At 39.3% G+C, this 13,928-nt stretch overlaps 1 protein-coding gene across 4 annotated transcripts in view; it reads right to left on the bottom strand.

The window, feature by feature from the left end:
- The window catches only part of CHD7 (chromodomain helicase DNA binding protein 7), a 182,577-nt gene that overhangs the window by 41,390 nt on the left and 127,259 nt on the right, over positions 1–13,928 (bottom strand). For all 4 annotated transcript variants that reach the window (XM_060116501.1, XM_060116504.1, XM_060116505.1 and 1 more), the window contains exons 7-12: positions 13,349–13,404; positions 7,025–7,139; positions 3,480–3,563; positions 1,903–2,040; positions 1,699–1,820; positions 1,107–1,350 (exon numbers count right to left, since the gene is read on the bottom strand). In XM_060116501.1, the coding sequence (XP_059972484.1) occupies positions 1,107–1,350; positions 1,699–1,820; positions 1,903–2,040; positions 3,480–3,563; positions 7,025–7,139; positions 13,349–13,404 (759 nt within the window). The remainder of the gene's footprint in view (positions 1–1,106; positions 1,351–1,698; positions 1,821–1,902; positions 2,041–3,479; positions 3,564–7,024; positions 7,140–13,348; positions 13,405–13,928) is intronic.

Genomic DNA, 13,928 nt, shown 5'->3' with positions numbered 1-13,928 from the left:
TCTTTATTCTAGGTAACACTTATACTTTGTTTTCAAGGTGTTTTGGAGGTTTTAAGCTCTTATGGTACAACAGAGTTTTAAAACCTTACCTTTTTCAAGGGAGTCTGAAAATTGTTAGTAAAATTTCCAACCCAATTTCCTTACAGATCACATGCAGTGAAGAGTCACTAAGTGTGCCCATTCTAGTTACATCCTACAGACTCCAAAAGGTGAAAGGCCAAAGAGATTATGTACTGAGACAACTTTTTAAAACCGCTTTTTCTTTTTAAAACTTCTTATTTATTTATCTAAACTTTTGTAACTTGCTTTTTACTTTTAACGTGCTAACACGAAAAGAACATTCAACTCAGGACAGAACTTATAACAATTTCCCAAATCTAAAGATCAACACCAAAATAGATTTTAGTTTTTTTCTCCTTTAAGTATTTAATTGTAGGTCAGATTTTACACTCAAGGTAAACAAACATAGAAAACAAAACTCTGTCCTATTTCCAGCTATAGGACTTCCATTTTCCGCCTACTGCTTAAAACTATTTTCGCGTATACTATTTATTCTTCTTTCTTTGTCATTTATAATGCTTCACTGTCAATATCATAGGATAATTGCAGACAGGTAACTAAAATTAGTTAAAAATCATAGCAGTTGCTACTAACAGCCAAAGTATAAATTCTCCCCTTTGGGTATATTTCATTCAATGTACCAGTTAATACTACATATCTAATATTTTTCACTTCTAGCAACAATAAATAACACAATATTCTTTCCATTCACATTTAAAAACTCCATTTTTTGTTTCGCTTTCTTCTAGGGCTTGCCAAATAAACCAAATGAGCATAGCAACACATTAAATGATTTTTAGCAGTCATCCAAGGTAAAACGAAATTTCATTCATTCTAACAATTAGAATGACCAAGGCTATAAAAATAAAGAGCTGCAATCAAAAGATGTGGAATTCTAAGACAAACACAAATTGGGTAAGAAATCTAAAGCAAAATTCTCTATCTGCAAAATCTAGACCTCCCCTGCCAAAGGTCTGAGCCCATTTTAACATCCAACGCCTTAAAATGTCTATAAGCATAAGGACCGCCCGCCTGTGATGCTTTACCTGGGGATCTTTGAAGTACATTTCATACAACTGAATGGTCCGACGACTAGCTTGACTCCCATGATACACAACCACGTTCAACTCTGTCCAGGTCCGGAATTCCCTTTCCCAGTTGGGGATTGTGGACAATGGGGCAATTACTAAAAAAGGGCCATGGATTCCTTTCAAATATATCTCATAGAGAAATGTAATGGACTGGATAGTTTTTCCCAAACCCATTTCATCTGCTAAAATGCAGTTTCGCCTTTGGGGGGGAAATAAAACAAGGAAACTTTAGTAAGTATACGTACAAGACAGTGCTTTCATACTCATAAATGCCTTACACGTTCCCTTAGATACAAAAAAATACAGTTTCAAACAAAATGCTCTAAGACATAAAAATTATTTCTACACACTTCTAGCAATCTCTATAATTCACGTGTTAAGTAAACAAATATCAAGCATACTTCCAGGGTTTGCTTTTCTCTTCTAAAATAATTTCTATTAGCGAGTTAAAATGTTAAGCTATATTTGATCAATACTTTAGATAACGACAAAAAAAGCTACTATAGGCTTTTTTTTTTTAAGTGAAAAAACCCCACGATTTACGTACATGTTGTACCAATTGAAAAGCAGCCAGTTCACTCCCTCCAACTGGTATTCCCTGAGTTTGTTATTGTTTTTATACTCCCTGGAACTCTCCGATTTCTTCCAGTCATCAGCAGGAGGTCGCTCCTGTTTCGAAGACAGTAAAAGTCCCATTAGTGGTTTCTCGGAGACCACATACATTAAAGCCACCGCCGCTCACCCTCCTTACCACGCGCTCTGTTTCCGGCTCCCGGGACAGCAGCTTCTCAAACTCTTCGATCTTGGCTTGGTCGATGTCCTGCCGCAGCTCCCACGTGCTGTCTTCATAAGGCAGTGAACACCACTTCACCAGGTAGTGAGTCACAGGCTGGGCCGGGTTTAAACACAGCACAGTTGGGTTCACGCTCTACCGCGCTTACCGACAGACACGACCCCAGACACAGTGAGACGGAGCTGGGAGAAGTTTTAGAACTACGACCACTGAACGAGGAGTCCTTAGTTACAGAGTCTCAAGTCTAAACTGGAAATAATATGATTGAATATTATTCAGAACAAACTGATTTTTATCTAAGCCACTGGGAAGTCATGTTCAAAAGCCAAAAAAGTATACAGACATAGCTAGCAAATAACAAAGCTGAATTTCAGCCTTATTCTTATCTGTGCAAATCGTCGGGCGTCTGATTCAGACTTATACGGTAACCCATCTTGGTGTGTTTACATATTTGCCTAACTGGCTACTTTCTTAACGAATGAGAAACAGACTTCAATGTATTAGGATTTCTGCCTTCTTCTTAAAGAGATACTATTTGCATGCTATCACTTTAAAATAATGTGTTTGAGCTCTAGAAAGACTGCAGAGCAAAATATTTTGGATAACACAGATCAAAACGACTTCCTTTGTCTTTCTTCTCGAAAATATTTTGGTTTGTTGATCTTCATCTCAGGACCAAGGTACACTGACCTGGTTGTGATGTTACAAACATCTGCTGTACTAGGTAAATACACGATGGGAAAAAAAAATTTTTTTTAAGTACAACTTAGCAAAACTAGAAAGGTAAACATCATGTCACAGACATGACCTTTGAAACATCATGGACCTCGTGATACAGAGTTTGGAGTAAAATGGGAGTTCACTGCAGACTCACTAGACAAGCAAGATCCAAACCTTTATAAAGTTTAATTTACAAGAAGAAGCTAGGAATGACATACCTCATGGTGGGTGGGCATATACTTACTAAGACACAAAGCTCAGAAGTCACTAGACTTGTCTTTACTCTCATGCCCTATCAACTGTCCTTAACAACCTCGTAGGGTTCTGCAAAGCAACCTGGGTGTGCCTAGACTGGGATCTCATAAAGAGAAAGATTTTATAGTATCTTCTGTGCACCACATTAAATGAGATCCATCAGCTTCACTAAGGACGTCCAATGTTAAATGTCTCTGAACTGCATTCTGCTACAAGAGCACTCTTAATTTATAAGGGAAATTCATGCTACGTAATAGATTTATACCAAAATATACTGAATCCTTTACTGATCATATCTGGAACCGTGGAAGAAATCTATTTGCTTCACACTGAAAACTGACTTCTTTTAAAAAGCTCTCAGACTAAACAAAAAACACATTTACAGTGATTATTAAGTCCTAAAACTAATAGTAAGTCAATAAATTTCAGTTAAGTTTAGAGCAAGTGTGTCATAACCCAAGGCCCTGACCAGAACCAGATCTAGGAGCCACAATCATTCTCCATAAGCACACGTAAGCTCTCTGAGTCACTGGCTCCTAATACACATGATCTTCTGTTACCTCTCCCCGGTCATCTGTGCTACGTGCAAAGTCCATTATCCGGTCAACCTCCACGTAATCTGGATTAAAAAGCTCATCTTCAATCTACACCAAAGGAAGAAAAGTTAAAATGTTTATTTAACTCCTCAGAGTAGACACTATTTCACTTTTCATCAGGCAATAATATGCTGGGTCACAGGAATACAAAATTTATATTTGGCAAGTTCTATTATATTAATTGAAATGCTACAATTTAGCAAAATCACTCCCCATGAGGAAATCAGACTTCTCAGACTTTGTTAACTGGGTCTTTTAATTACTGTGTGAAACCTTTTTACTGTGAGAAAATGTTTAAGAATATTTTAAATGAAGTGTGAAATTATAATTCACTAATGAGCAATCCAAAAGGCTTATGGCACGCAATGCATTTAACATTCTTGAAGCCACAGCTTGCAGTGAAGACCCAGAGCCATGCACAGTAAGTGCTGTTGGACTCTCTTAACTGTTGGAGTTGTCTGATGCCTCATAGCATCATTTGCAGAATGTTATTCAAAAGCTAAAAACGCTGAGACCAGTGAATTCCATATTTTAGTGTGAACAGAGCTTATGATGTTTGGTCGTCTTTGCCAATCAGTATTAGTACCTCATTTGAGCACAGTCTTGGCGTTCATCTAAGTGTTCTAATGATTTATTTGTACTGAACATAGAGCATCTGGCGAAAACTCTTAAGGATAAAGAAATGAGGCTTAAAAAATTGGGTTCTTGGGCTTCCCTGGTGGCACGGTGGTTGGGAGTCCGCCTGCCAATTCAGGGGACACAGGTTCGTGCCCCAATCCGGGAAGATCCCACGTGCTGCGGAGCGGCTGGGCCCGTGAGCCATGGCCGCTGAGTCTGCGCGTCCGGAGCCTGTGCTCCGCAACGGGAGAGGCCACACGGTGAGAGGCCCGCGTATCGCAAAAAAAAAAAAAAAAAAAAAAAAAAAAAAGGGTTCTTTAGCCAATATATTAACAATCTTTACAAAACTAAAGTAAAGCTGCATGCCTGCAAAGTTATCTCATGTAAAAGAACAGAATGAGGCTCAAAAGGAAGTTACAGACTAAGCCATACTTTAAAGAAGTCAGAGTCAGACAAGTTAGAAAAGACACATTATTATGTGTTTCTAGAGATTAATTTATCAGTAATATAACTTCATTCAAATGCTTTGCAAAGACATATTATAAGCCACTTAGATACTGGTTGTATCCCCTGAGTTGCAGGTTGAAGGGCCGTTTGGTCACAGTTGGCTTGAGGATAACAAACATTCCCTGGGCCCCTGGGCCCACTTATAGCACCCAGTCTGGATGCTTTGAACTGTGAATTATAAAACAAAAGCCAGAAATACCAGAATGTGTTTCAACTGCCTCAGGCCTTTACACAGAGTTCATGACTAAAGCAAAAAAACCTTTGAAATGTTCCGTTAATTTAAAATGTTAATATATTAAATGCATTGGCTTTGTCAAAGCTTCTAGACTTAGGTACACAATATCTATGTATTATTCATATAAAGCATAAACATTAGAACTTTCCATAAACTAGGCTCTTCTGATAAAAGCTCTCTCTAAGACAACTTGTTCTTAAACAGAATCTTTCATTACTGAAATAAAATCCTTAACTTTATTCCTAAACGTTTATCCTTCAAGCGAGCAATCTATGCCACCATGAGTGTGACATAATTTCCAGTTTTGACAATCTTTTTGAGTAGAGATTTTAGTTGCAGTGACTTAAAAGGAAGGCTAAGGTGAAACAGAGAATGCCAAAGTGGTCATAACTAAAAATCCCAAAGAAGCAGAACCATGGGGTACCTGAAGCCAGGACCATCTACGGGACATGACAAACAGTGTGTGTGGTGATTGGGGGGTGGGGGTGGGGGGGTGCGTGTGTGTATATAAGAAAGAAAGAGGGGAAGAGAATTGGGATCCTTCTCTGTTCACCTTCAGGTCACCTTTTCAGACTCAAGTTTATGCTACTTCCATTCAGGACAAAACTTGAGATCTCTAGCTGCCAAGTTACCAGCAAGATAATGTATTTCAGCCTTGGTACAGGTGATTCCCAGAGATAGACTCAAAAAGGTAGACTACACACCTCGGGCCGGGCCCACGTCCCTGAAGTGCATCTGACTCCAAGAAGCACAAATAAATTTAATGAGCAGAACCATGATTTAAGGACCAGGGCGGGGGTAACCACTGTCCCCTTTCCTCTTCCTAACACAGATGCACAGAAACATCAGTAGAACATACAGTGTCTCCTTCTAGGAGGAAGCTAAGGATTTCAACTTGCCCAACATCACAAACATTTAACTTCAGTTTTATTAAGGGGCATGAAAAACAGAACTTCCTAGTATTTTCTCAGCACCTGTCCTTTCAAAGGAAGAATCACCTACATATTCCCCAGGACATGAGGAGTGAGTCCCATCCAAGCACCTGCACCCCTTGGTGCTGACCGCTGCAGGCAAGGAGGCTGGTGCTCGGTGACATGGACACATCTGTCTAGTGGAATCCCCTCCACCTCATCTGCCCCATCCAGTGCAGATTTTACAATATGCCTTTGGGGGCGTGGAAATCAGATTCCAGGAGAACGCGGACCTGTCACCTGAGGGTATAAGGATCGACTCTATGACATAAAAGTACGGAACTTTCTTCCATCCCCCAGTCCCCCGTCTCCAACAAGGGGTCGGGGTGTGTGGAGTTGGTCGTGAAGCAGGTATTATTTTCCATCAGATTTCACACTTCTGTACAGTTTGCATTCTGTTAATTCCCTTATGGAGAGGAAAACTCATAAGTCAGCCAATTTAGTCTTTCAGTGTGAAGGTTTCTCTTTTATCTGCTTCAGGCTGTAAGTGAAAGCAAATTGGTGACCACAAGCCCAGGGACCCCAGGAAGCACTCTGTGAGGACATTTTGTCAATGTAATTGACTACACTGGAGGGGAACCTGGCACTGCGTAAAACAGGCAGGACTTCTTCCCTGCCCTAGGTATGGGTACCTTCTCATCATAATTGATAACCTAGGATAAAGGGGGGCAGGCAAAGGTATTAGAATATCATATCAACTCCTGTACCACAGCGCGTAACCTGTGAAAAGGAGTTCAGTGAAAACTCTCTGTAATTAGGCACTGACTTGAACAGAAGAAATTGGTCACACACCTCCCCCAACACAAAGAAACTTTTATATCCTAGAACTTATACTTAATACTCACTGTAGCGTTTTTATCCTGCTAAAATCTTAATAGGACTTTTGTCTACTTACTTTTTTCACTGTCTACTAACTGTATTTTCATTACAAGATTTAACCATACCATCATATTTCCACATAATATCATAAGGACCAGTATCTTCTAGAACTAAGCAACAGGAAGAATGAGAAATTTCCTGTTTACAAATTATTTTAGCAATAACCAGTTACCGATATGCAAGTAACAGCACCAAATGAGGCAAACTAGTTTTTCTTAATAATATACTGACCTAAAATTCAAAATTCAGAACATTTAAAAAATGTAAATACTTTAGAAAATTAACCAGGTTTTCCATACCTCTGAAAGGAATTTGTTCTGGCCCTGCTTTGCCTTAAATCGTTTAATCTTTTGCTGAATTCTCTTATCTTTTTCCAGATCTTCTACAGATGCCCATTGACAATGAAGATAAGAGCTAAAAGAACAAAATAATATACTGAAACAGGTAGAAAAAATTAATCTTTTATTATACATGTTCATTATCATTCCCCCCCAAAATGAACTAAACAGATAATTAACATAATAACCTGTTTAACTACTCACAGAGGTTGCCAAGCCACAGTCAATGTAACTACTAATGTTTGAGAATAAGAAAAGAAAATCGATAATAATGCCTAAAATTTGCCTTCTGCTCTGGGCCTGCAGTTCTCTTACCCACCTCCCATTAAAAAAAAAAAAAAAGAAAGAAAGAAAAGGAAACGACCTAGTAACAAGCTGTTTTTCATAAGTGAATGGATTACACTTCAATACAAAACAATTAGCACTACAGGGTGGCCTTAATTATGAATTCGTTTTGAGCCTTTTATCATTAACTGATGAGAAATAGTAGGTTTTTGTCAAGGTAAAAGAATTCAAATTTAAAAGAGCGAAGGTAAACCTAACTCCCTCCTTCTATAACTGCTGGGCAGCAAAGGACCACCACCAGCTCTGGAACTCCCTTGTCCCCAACCAGCTCCTGGTCAGTTCCCGTCTCCCAGCTCTGAGAGGACTGATGCCCCTTGGGGTCCCTTGTGAATTTTTCACTCCCTACTGTCTACCCTCTCCTTGCACTGGTTAGTCTCCTCCCGTTCAGACCTGCCACAGGCCTGTGCTCAGCATCTGCTGTGTCTTCTCTAACCTGAGCTTGAATACTCCCCACCCTTCCTTGTCCATCCCCAAGACTCACTGGTACACAGTTACTGTTTTATGGTACCTCTGACATTCTTTCGTTTGGTATTTCAATATTCTTCTGTACTATCATCCTCTCTCTGCCACCCCCCACCCCCCTCCATGGCCTCGACTGTCTGTTGCTTCTCTTTCTGGTGATGACATCAAAAAGAAATGAGGTGCTTTCACAATCAAGGTACCACTACTGTTAGAAATTATGCAGCCACTGTAAAATCTCTCAAAAAATAATTAATGATATGGAAAAGGCATCTGACATTAAATATCACATCATTTGCATTTATGTAACGTCTAGTATGCATTTTCATAGGTAGGATTGATTTAGTTCTTCTACAATTGACCAAGGGAGATAAGCACTTTAAATACATATGCCTTGTACAGATATGAATTGATAGAAACCATGCGCACAGAGGGAGAGAGAGAAAACAGACTAGACGAAAATGCATCAAAATGTTAGTAATGATCATTGTGGGTGGTAAGATTGCAAGTGTTCTACTTTCAACTTGTAATTTCCAAATTTTCAATAAATAATTTGCAACACTGCTATAACCAAAACCAAATATTATAAAAATCACCTAGTCTAGTCTCCTAATTATTGGACGGAAAAAGGCATGTGTGCAGTCAGCACCCTTGTCTTGACTGAGGTGAACATGCCATAAAGCACTGCCAGGGTGACCACAAGGGAGACATAGGCACTTGAGCAGCTGGGTCCAGCCCTGCTCTCCCTCTTGTAAACTGGGCTGAAACTTTCTGGCAGTGACTCTGCTTTAACTAAATGGAGAAAAACCACAGGCTTTTGCTCTAGGATCAGAAACAAGGCAAGGGTGCCCATAGCTCCACTACTATTCAATATCATATTCCAAGCATTAGCCAATGCTATTACATGAGAGAAAACAACAAGAGGAGTGATAAATGGAAAATAAGAAGTAAAACTATCTTTATTTGCAGATGCCATGACTGCATAACTGGAAAACCCTAGAGAATCAATTAGGAAACTAATTCAAATAATAAAATAAAATAATTCCGTTATGCAGCAGGATATAAAATTAACAGACAGAAGTCAAATGTCTCCATTCACACAAATAATAGCCAGTTAGAGGAAACAGCATTAGGGAAAACCTCTTTTACGGTATCAACAAAGATAAAATACTTAGTAATATATTTAATAAGAAGTGTGTGAAACTTGCATAAGGAAGTACTTAAAACCCTCCTAAAACATACGAAAATCAAGTTGAACCAACTGGAAAGACATCCTTGTTTTTAGATAGCATGACTCAACATCATAATTCATAAATTTGTAATTAACACAATGTAAATAAAAATATAAACAACCATTTTAATGGAGTTAGACAAGTGAATGCTAGATTTATATATAAAAATAAACATGCAAAACATCGAGGAAAACACTAAAAAGGAAACATCTTAGGAGAAACTAGATAAATCAGATATTAAAATACACTAGAAATCCTCTACAAGTAAAACAGTGTGTTACTGGCTCGTGAAGAGATAGAGCAAAGGATTAGAATAAATAACAGATGTGGATACAATAAATATGTGTCTTTAGTTCATGATAAAGATTGCATCTCAAATCACCGGGGCAAAGACGGGCTTTTTAATAATGGTGCTGGAAGAACACTATTTGGAAAACAATAAAAAAATCAGAGTCATGTTTTACCCATATACAAGAGTAAACACCAAGTGGATTAAGCACCTAAACAGAGAAAATGAAACCATTCAAGTACTAGAGGAAAACATGGCAAATTCCTCTTTAACCAGGGGGTAGGAAAAGGCTTTCTAACTATGATTCAAAAGTCAGATCCTATAAAAGGAAAGATTAATAAATCTAAATATACAAAACACTTTTTAAAACTTACAATGCTGTAACCAACAATAAATAAAGCCAAATGACAACAGAAACTGGGAAAAGATAGCTGCAACATATAACACAGATTAAGGACTAATATCCCATATATATAAAGAACTGTTAAAAACTGAGGGAAGCACAATAGAAAAAGGGCAAGAGATAGGAACACATAATTGACAGAACAAGATACAAAACTGGTCGTTAAATTTATGAAAAGATGTTCTAAATCACTCACAATAAAAGAAAATGCTAATTAAAACCACACTGAAATACGATTTCCCACAAAAAGTAAAAATAACAAAACAACACACCACACTACACTGGAAAGGTTGTGGGGAAATAGGCGCTCTCCTACATTGTTGGTAGGAATGCAAACTGACACAACACTTCTGGAAGGGAATTTTGCAATGTCTAACAGAACTACATTTATGTATGCCTTTTGATCTAGCAATCCCTATTCTAAAAATTCACCCTGAAGCTATGCCTCCAACAATTTGAAAATACATAGGCATGAGAATATATATTGCAGCATTATCTGTAACTATAAAATATCAGAAGCCATTTACATGCTGGTATACCCAGGAGATTGGCTGGATAAGTTATGACACAGCCATGCAAAGGAGTACTAGGCAGTTGTAACAAAGAATGAGGAAGACTCTATGAACTGATGTTGAATAACTTAGTATACATAGTATTGTGAAAAAAGCGAAGTGCAAATGTGTACTGATGCTATTCTTTTGTGTTTAAGGAAGAAGGGGAAATAATAGTATCTATCTGCACATTCATGCCAAAACTTATAGGAAGGATCAATCTGGGATTAATGAAAAGGTAAGTAGGAATGAGGTGGAAAGGACGGGAGGGATGGCACTTCCTCTTTGGGTATCATTTTGTGTGCAGTTCTGACTACTGAACCGTGTTAATATTTCATGAACTTGGAAAAAAGCAAAAAAAGAAACAGAAAAGAAAATCAACAAGGATGGGGTGGGGGGCGGCCTAAAATGGAATACAAATACAAACAGAAGCTAATGAACCAAACTGAGTAGCAAATAACATTGCACTGAAGCGGGGCTGGGAGGAGAACTAACCTGAGGAAATACTGGAAAAAGCATTTAGCCTCTACAGCATCAGGCTAAAGACAGAAGAACTGTAAATAAATACTGAGTGAACGCTAGTTAGCAGGCTTCTTTGTCACAGAAATATGGTCTAGTAATTCTGAAAGCACTTCCTATATATCCTAGGATTAACGAATAAGAAAATATATTGTGGAAAGTAGGAGCCAGGTTTCTCATAGTCGAAGAAATGGAGTTATTAATATTGGAAGGGGAAAGAATAGAATGAACCTGGTGGTATTGAAATAAAATGGGAAGTATCACTATACAGGCACTGGTTTTCCTTGTTGGTAGGTAGGTAGGTAGGTAGACGTGCATGTGTGTATATATAATAAACATACATGTGTGTGGAACATAGGTAGGTATATATGTCATACATACATACATATCATACATACACATGCACGTGCATGCCCTTCCTAGCCCCATCCACTGAGAGGTCTGGAAGCAATGACCCCCCAGCAGCAATGAGCACCCCTAGTACCCAAATCTTGGTTTCTAAATGCCCTTCTCCAGTAAAAACAACCAAGGCTCCTTAGAGAAACGATCAGTTCCAGGACTTCAATAGGGAAGTTGCAAATGGGTTAGGAACATCGTCTGGTGCCAGAAAGTAAGGAAGAGCTCCAAGAAGGATGGGGACAAGGCAAAAGGAAGGGAGGAGACGGCCTGCAGGGGCTGCCACCGGCCAGATCTGGGATAATGTGAGCCAAGTAAATAACGGTAGGATGGTAAGGAATTATGACGCACTGAATAAAAGAAGACTCGGGAAGTCCACACAGCTATAAATAAGCAGATAGGTAAGAAGGTAAAGCTCTTCCTAACAGCAGAAGCCCGACCAGTAAATTCAGAAGGAACCATGGAATTGTTAAATCACCACTTAGTGACCGTCACGTTTAACAGTCTCAAAGCATCTTTCCACAAGATACTTTTTAATTATAAGAAGAAAAACAGGAATTCTTTGCACTGTTTTTGCCATTTTTCTGTAAATCTCAAATCATGTCAAAATGAAAGGTTAAGAAGAACTTTTAATTTTATGGAAACGTTAACATCCCTTAGATCTCGATAACATCAGAGAGGAAAGCTACTTCTGAGCACTGCTGTGCCTCATCTCACGTGACCGATGGCAGACAGGTGGCTCGCCTCCCCTGGCTGGTGGTGGTGGCACCTGGGCAGGGAGCCCGGGCCCAGCTCTGGGGCTGTGCGCCTCACCTCCCACAGCCACACGCTGACCGGGACGGCTGCCTGTCTCGTGGTGCCACTTCCTGGCAATCGATACTTCAACTTCTGTGCTTTGAGTGTGATTTGATCAACCGGCCAGAGAACTCTCTGTCTCTCCGGCTTACTTCGTTTTCTCCTCCTTATCTGGTCTTTCCGCGCTCCTTAGAAGACGACCTGAAAGCACGCCATGTGCATAACTTGCACACATGTAGGCTCATCGTGCTCTGAGCACAGAACGATGACAACATCTAACGTTTACCGAGCATTTTTCATTTCACTGAATTGTTATAGTAACACTGGTAAGAGACTCCTTCATCTTTTTACCTGGTCAGAGGTTTTGCCCGCAAACGTCAGAAATGCATCCGTTAATTAACACAGTGCCAACTGCAACAGGGGGGAATGACAGAAACCACGAGGCTTGATGCTTTTATTTTCGACGGTAGGGTAAATTTTCTCAAGCTGTTCTGACAGCTCCCCAAAGCCTCTCTTTAACCCTAGAATTTATTAATATGGTACTTGAGTTCCTTGCCTCAAAAAGCTTAAAGTACCTTTAAAAAGTTTAAAGTACATTTAACTTTTATGTTATCAATAAATATTTTTGTCCTTGTTCTGTGATTGCGATTTGTCCTCCTCGGCAGGATGACTACTGATGCTTCCAACGAGGCGGCCTCGTCAGAGTGTGCTTGGTCCTAGTATCCAGCTTCCATCTACAATCAGGACAACTCACGGTGGTTTTTCATGCAGTTTTCTTAAAAGTTATGCAATTCAAATTCAGTAGACGAAAATGAGAAATGAAAACGGAGCAACAAAATCATAGCTCACTGCGTTTCAGAACATGAGTGATGTCACGATTTCCTAGAGCCTCTGCCTGAGAGCAGAGTTCTCATCTCGGGTGCCAAGCATCCCAATGAAAGGTGAAGGCAGGGAGCCCCACAGAGCAAAATTCATTCTCAGAGTCAGGCAGGTATTATAATGCTTTCCTCACTTTTCTGTTATTGTATGAGTTTTCATCCCCTCTAAAAAGAACTTCTTGGTTATACACAAAAACTAGTCAGCCTGTACACCAATTACACATTTTGCAGAAAAATAAAGCTCATAAACTATCAAAGACAGAAAAGTTAGTAGGTAATGGCCTAAATGGCACTGAATAAACCACACCAAAATTTCCCCGTTGTCAAGTTTTTAAAAAAAATTTTCCTGATTACCTTTTAAAATTTGGTACATTGAAAATATATTCCTCCATGGGAAAAAAAATCACAATGTACTTACAAGTTTTTGTATTTCACGTAGAACTCCTCAACTTCTAGCTCTTCTCCAGATTCCTTCTGCAACAGAGGAAAATTTCAGACATGTACTTGAAACCATCTACTAGAATGTTCCAAAGTAATGATTTACTCCTGTGTGGGCACAAACAGGCATCGCGGAAGCAGCATAGGGCGCTCCTGGAAGGATGAGCGTGTGGTGAGCTGCTGGGAGGCCAGAGGGATGAGGGCGGACCGTGCGCGCTACCCGACGGGCTCCGGCTTCTCAGACGTGCATGGCTTTAGCACGTCCCTAACCACATGCAGCTTCATTCACAACAGCCTGACCCCAAATGTGGCTTTCTGCCAAACCCACAGTGCTAAGTAGACACCAAGTGTACCATTTTCTCAGGCAGCAGCCAATTAGCCACTGCTCTCCTGAATGCCATATGGATTATTTTTGGCCGCCTCATGGCAACTTTACATGGTGGGTTTTGTAATGTTTTAAAATATTTAAAAGACATTTATTCCTTCATATAGTTAATAACACTAAACAAGAAACCATATAAAACTAAACCTTGTTCCGAGGCTGTAATTTCAGTGCATCA

This window comes from Mesoplodon densirostris, chromosome 13 (assembly GCF_025265405.1).
Source record: "Mesoplodon densirostris isolate mMesDen1 chromosome 13, mMesDen1 primary haplotype, whole genome shotgun sequence".
Taxonomy (NCBI): Eukaryota; Metazoa; Chordata; class Mammalia; order Artiodactyla; family Ziphiidae; genus Mesoplodon; species Mesoplodon densirostris.
The sequence above is the reverse complement of the archived record's forward strand: the minus strand, read 5'-3'. Positions and strand labels throughout refer to the sequence as shown.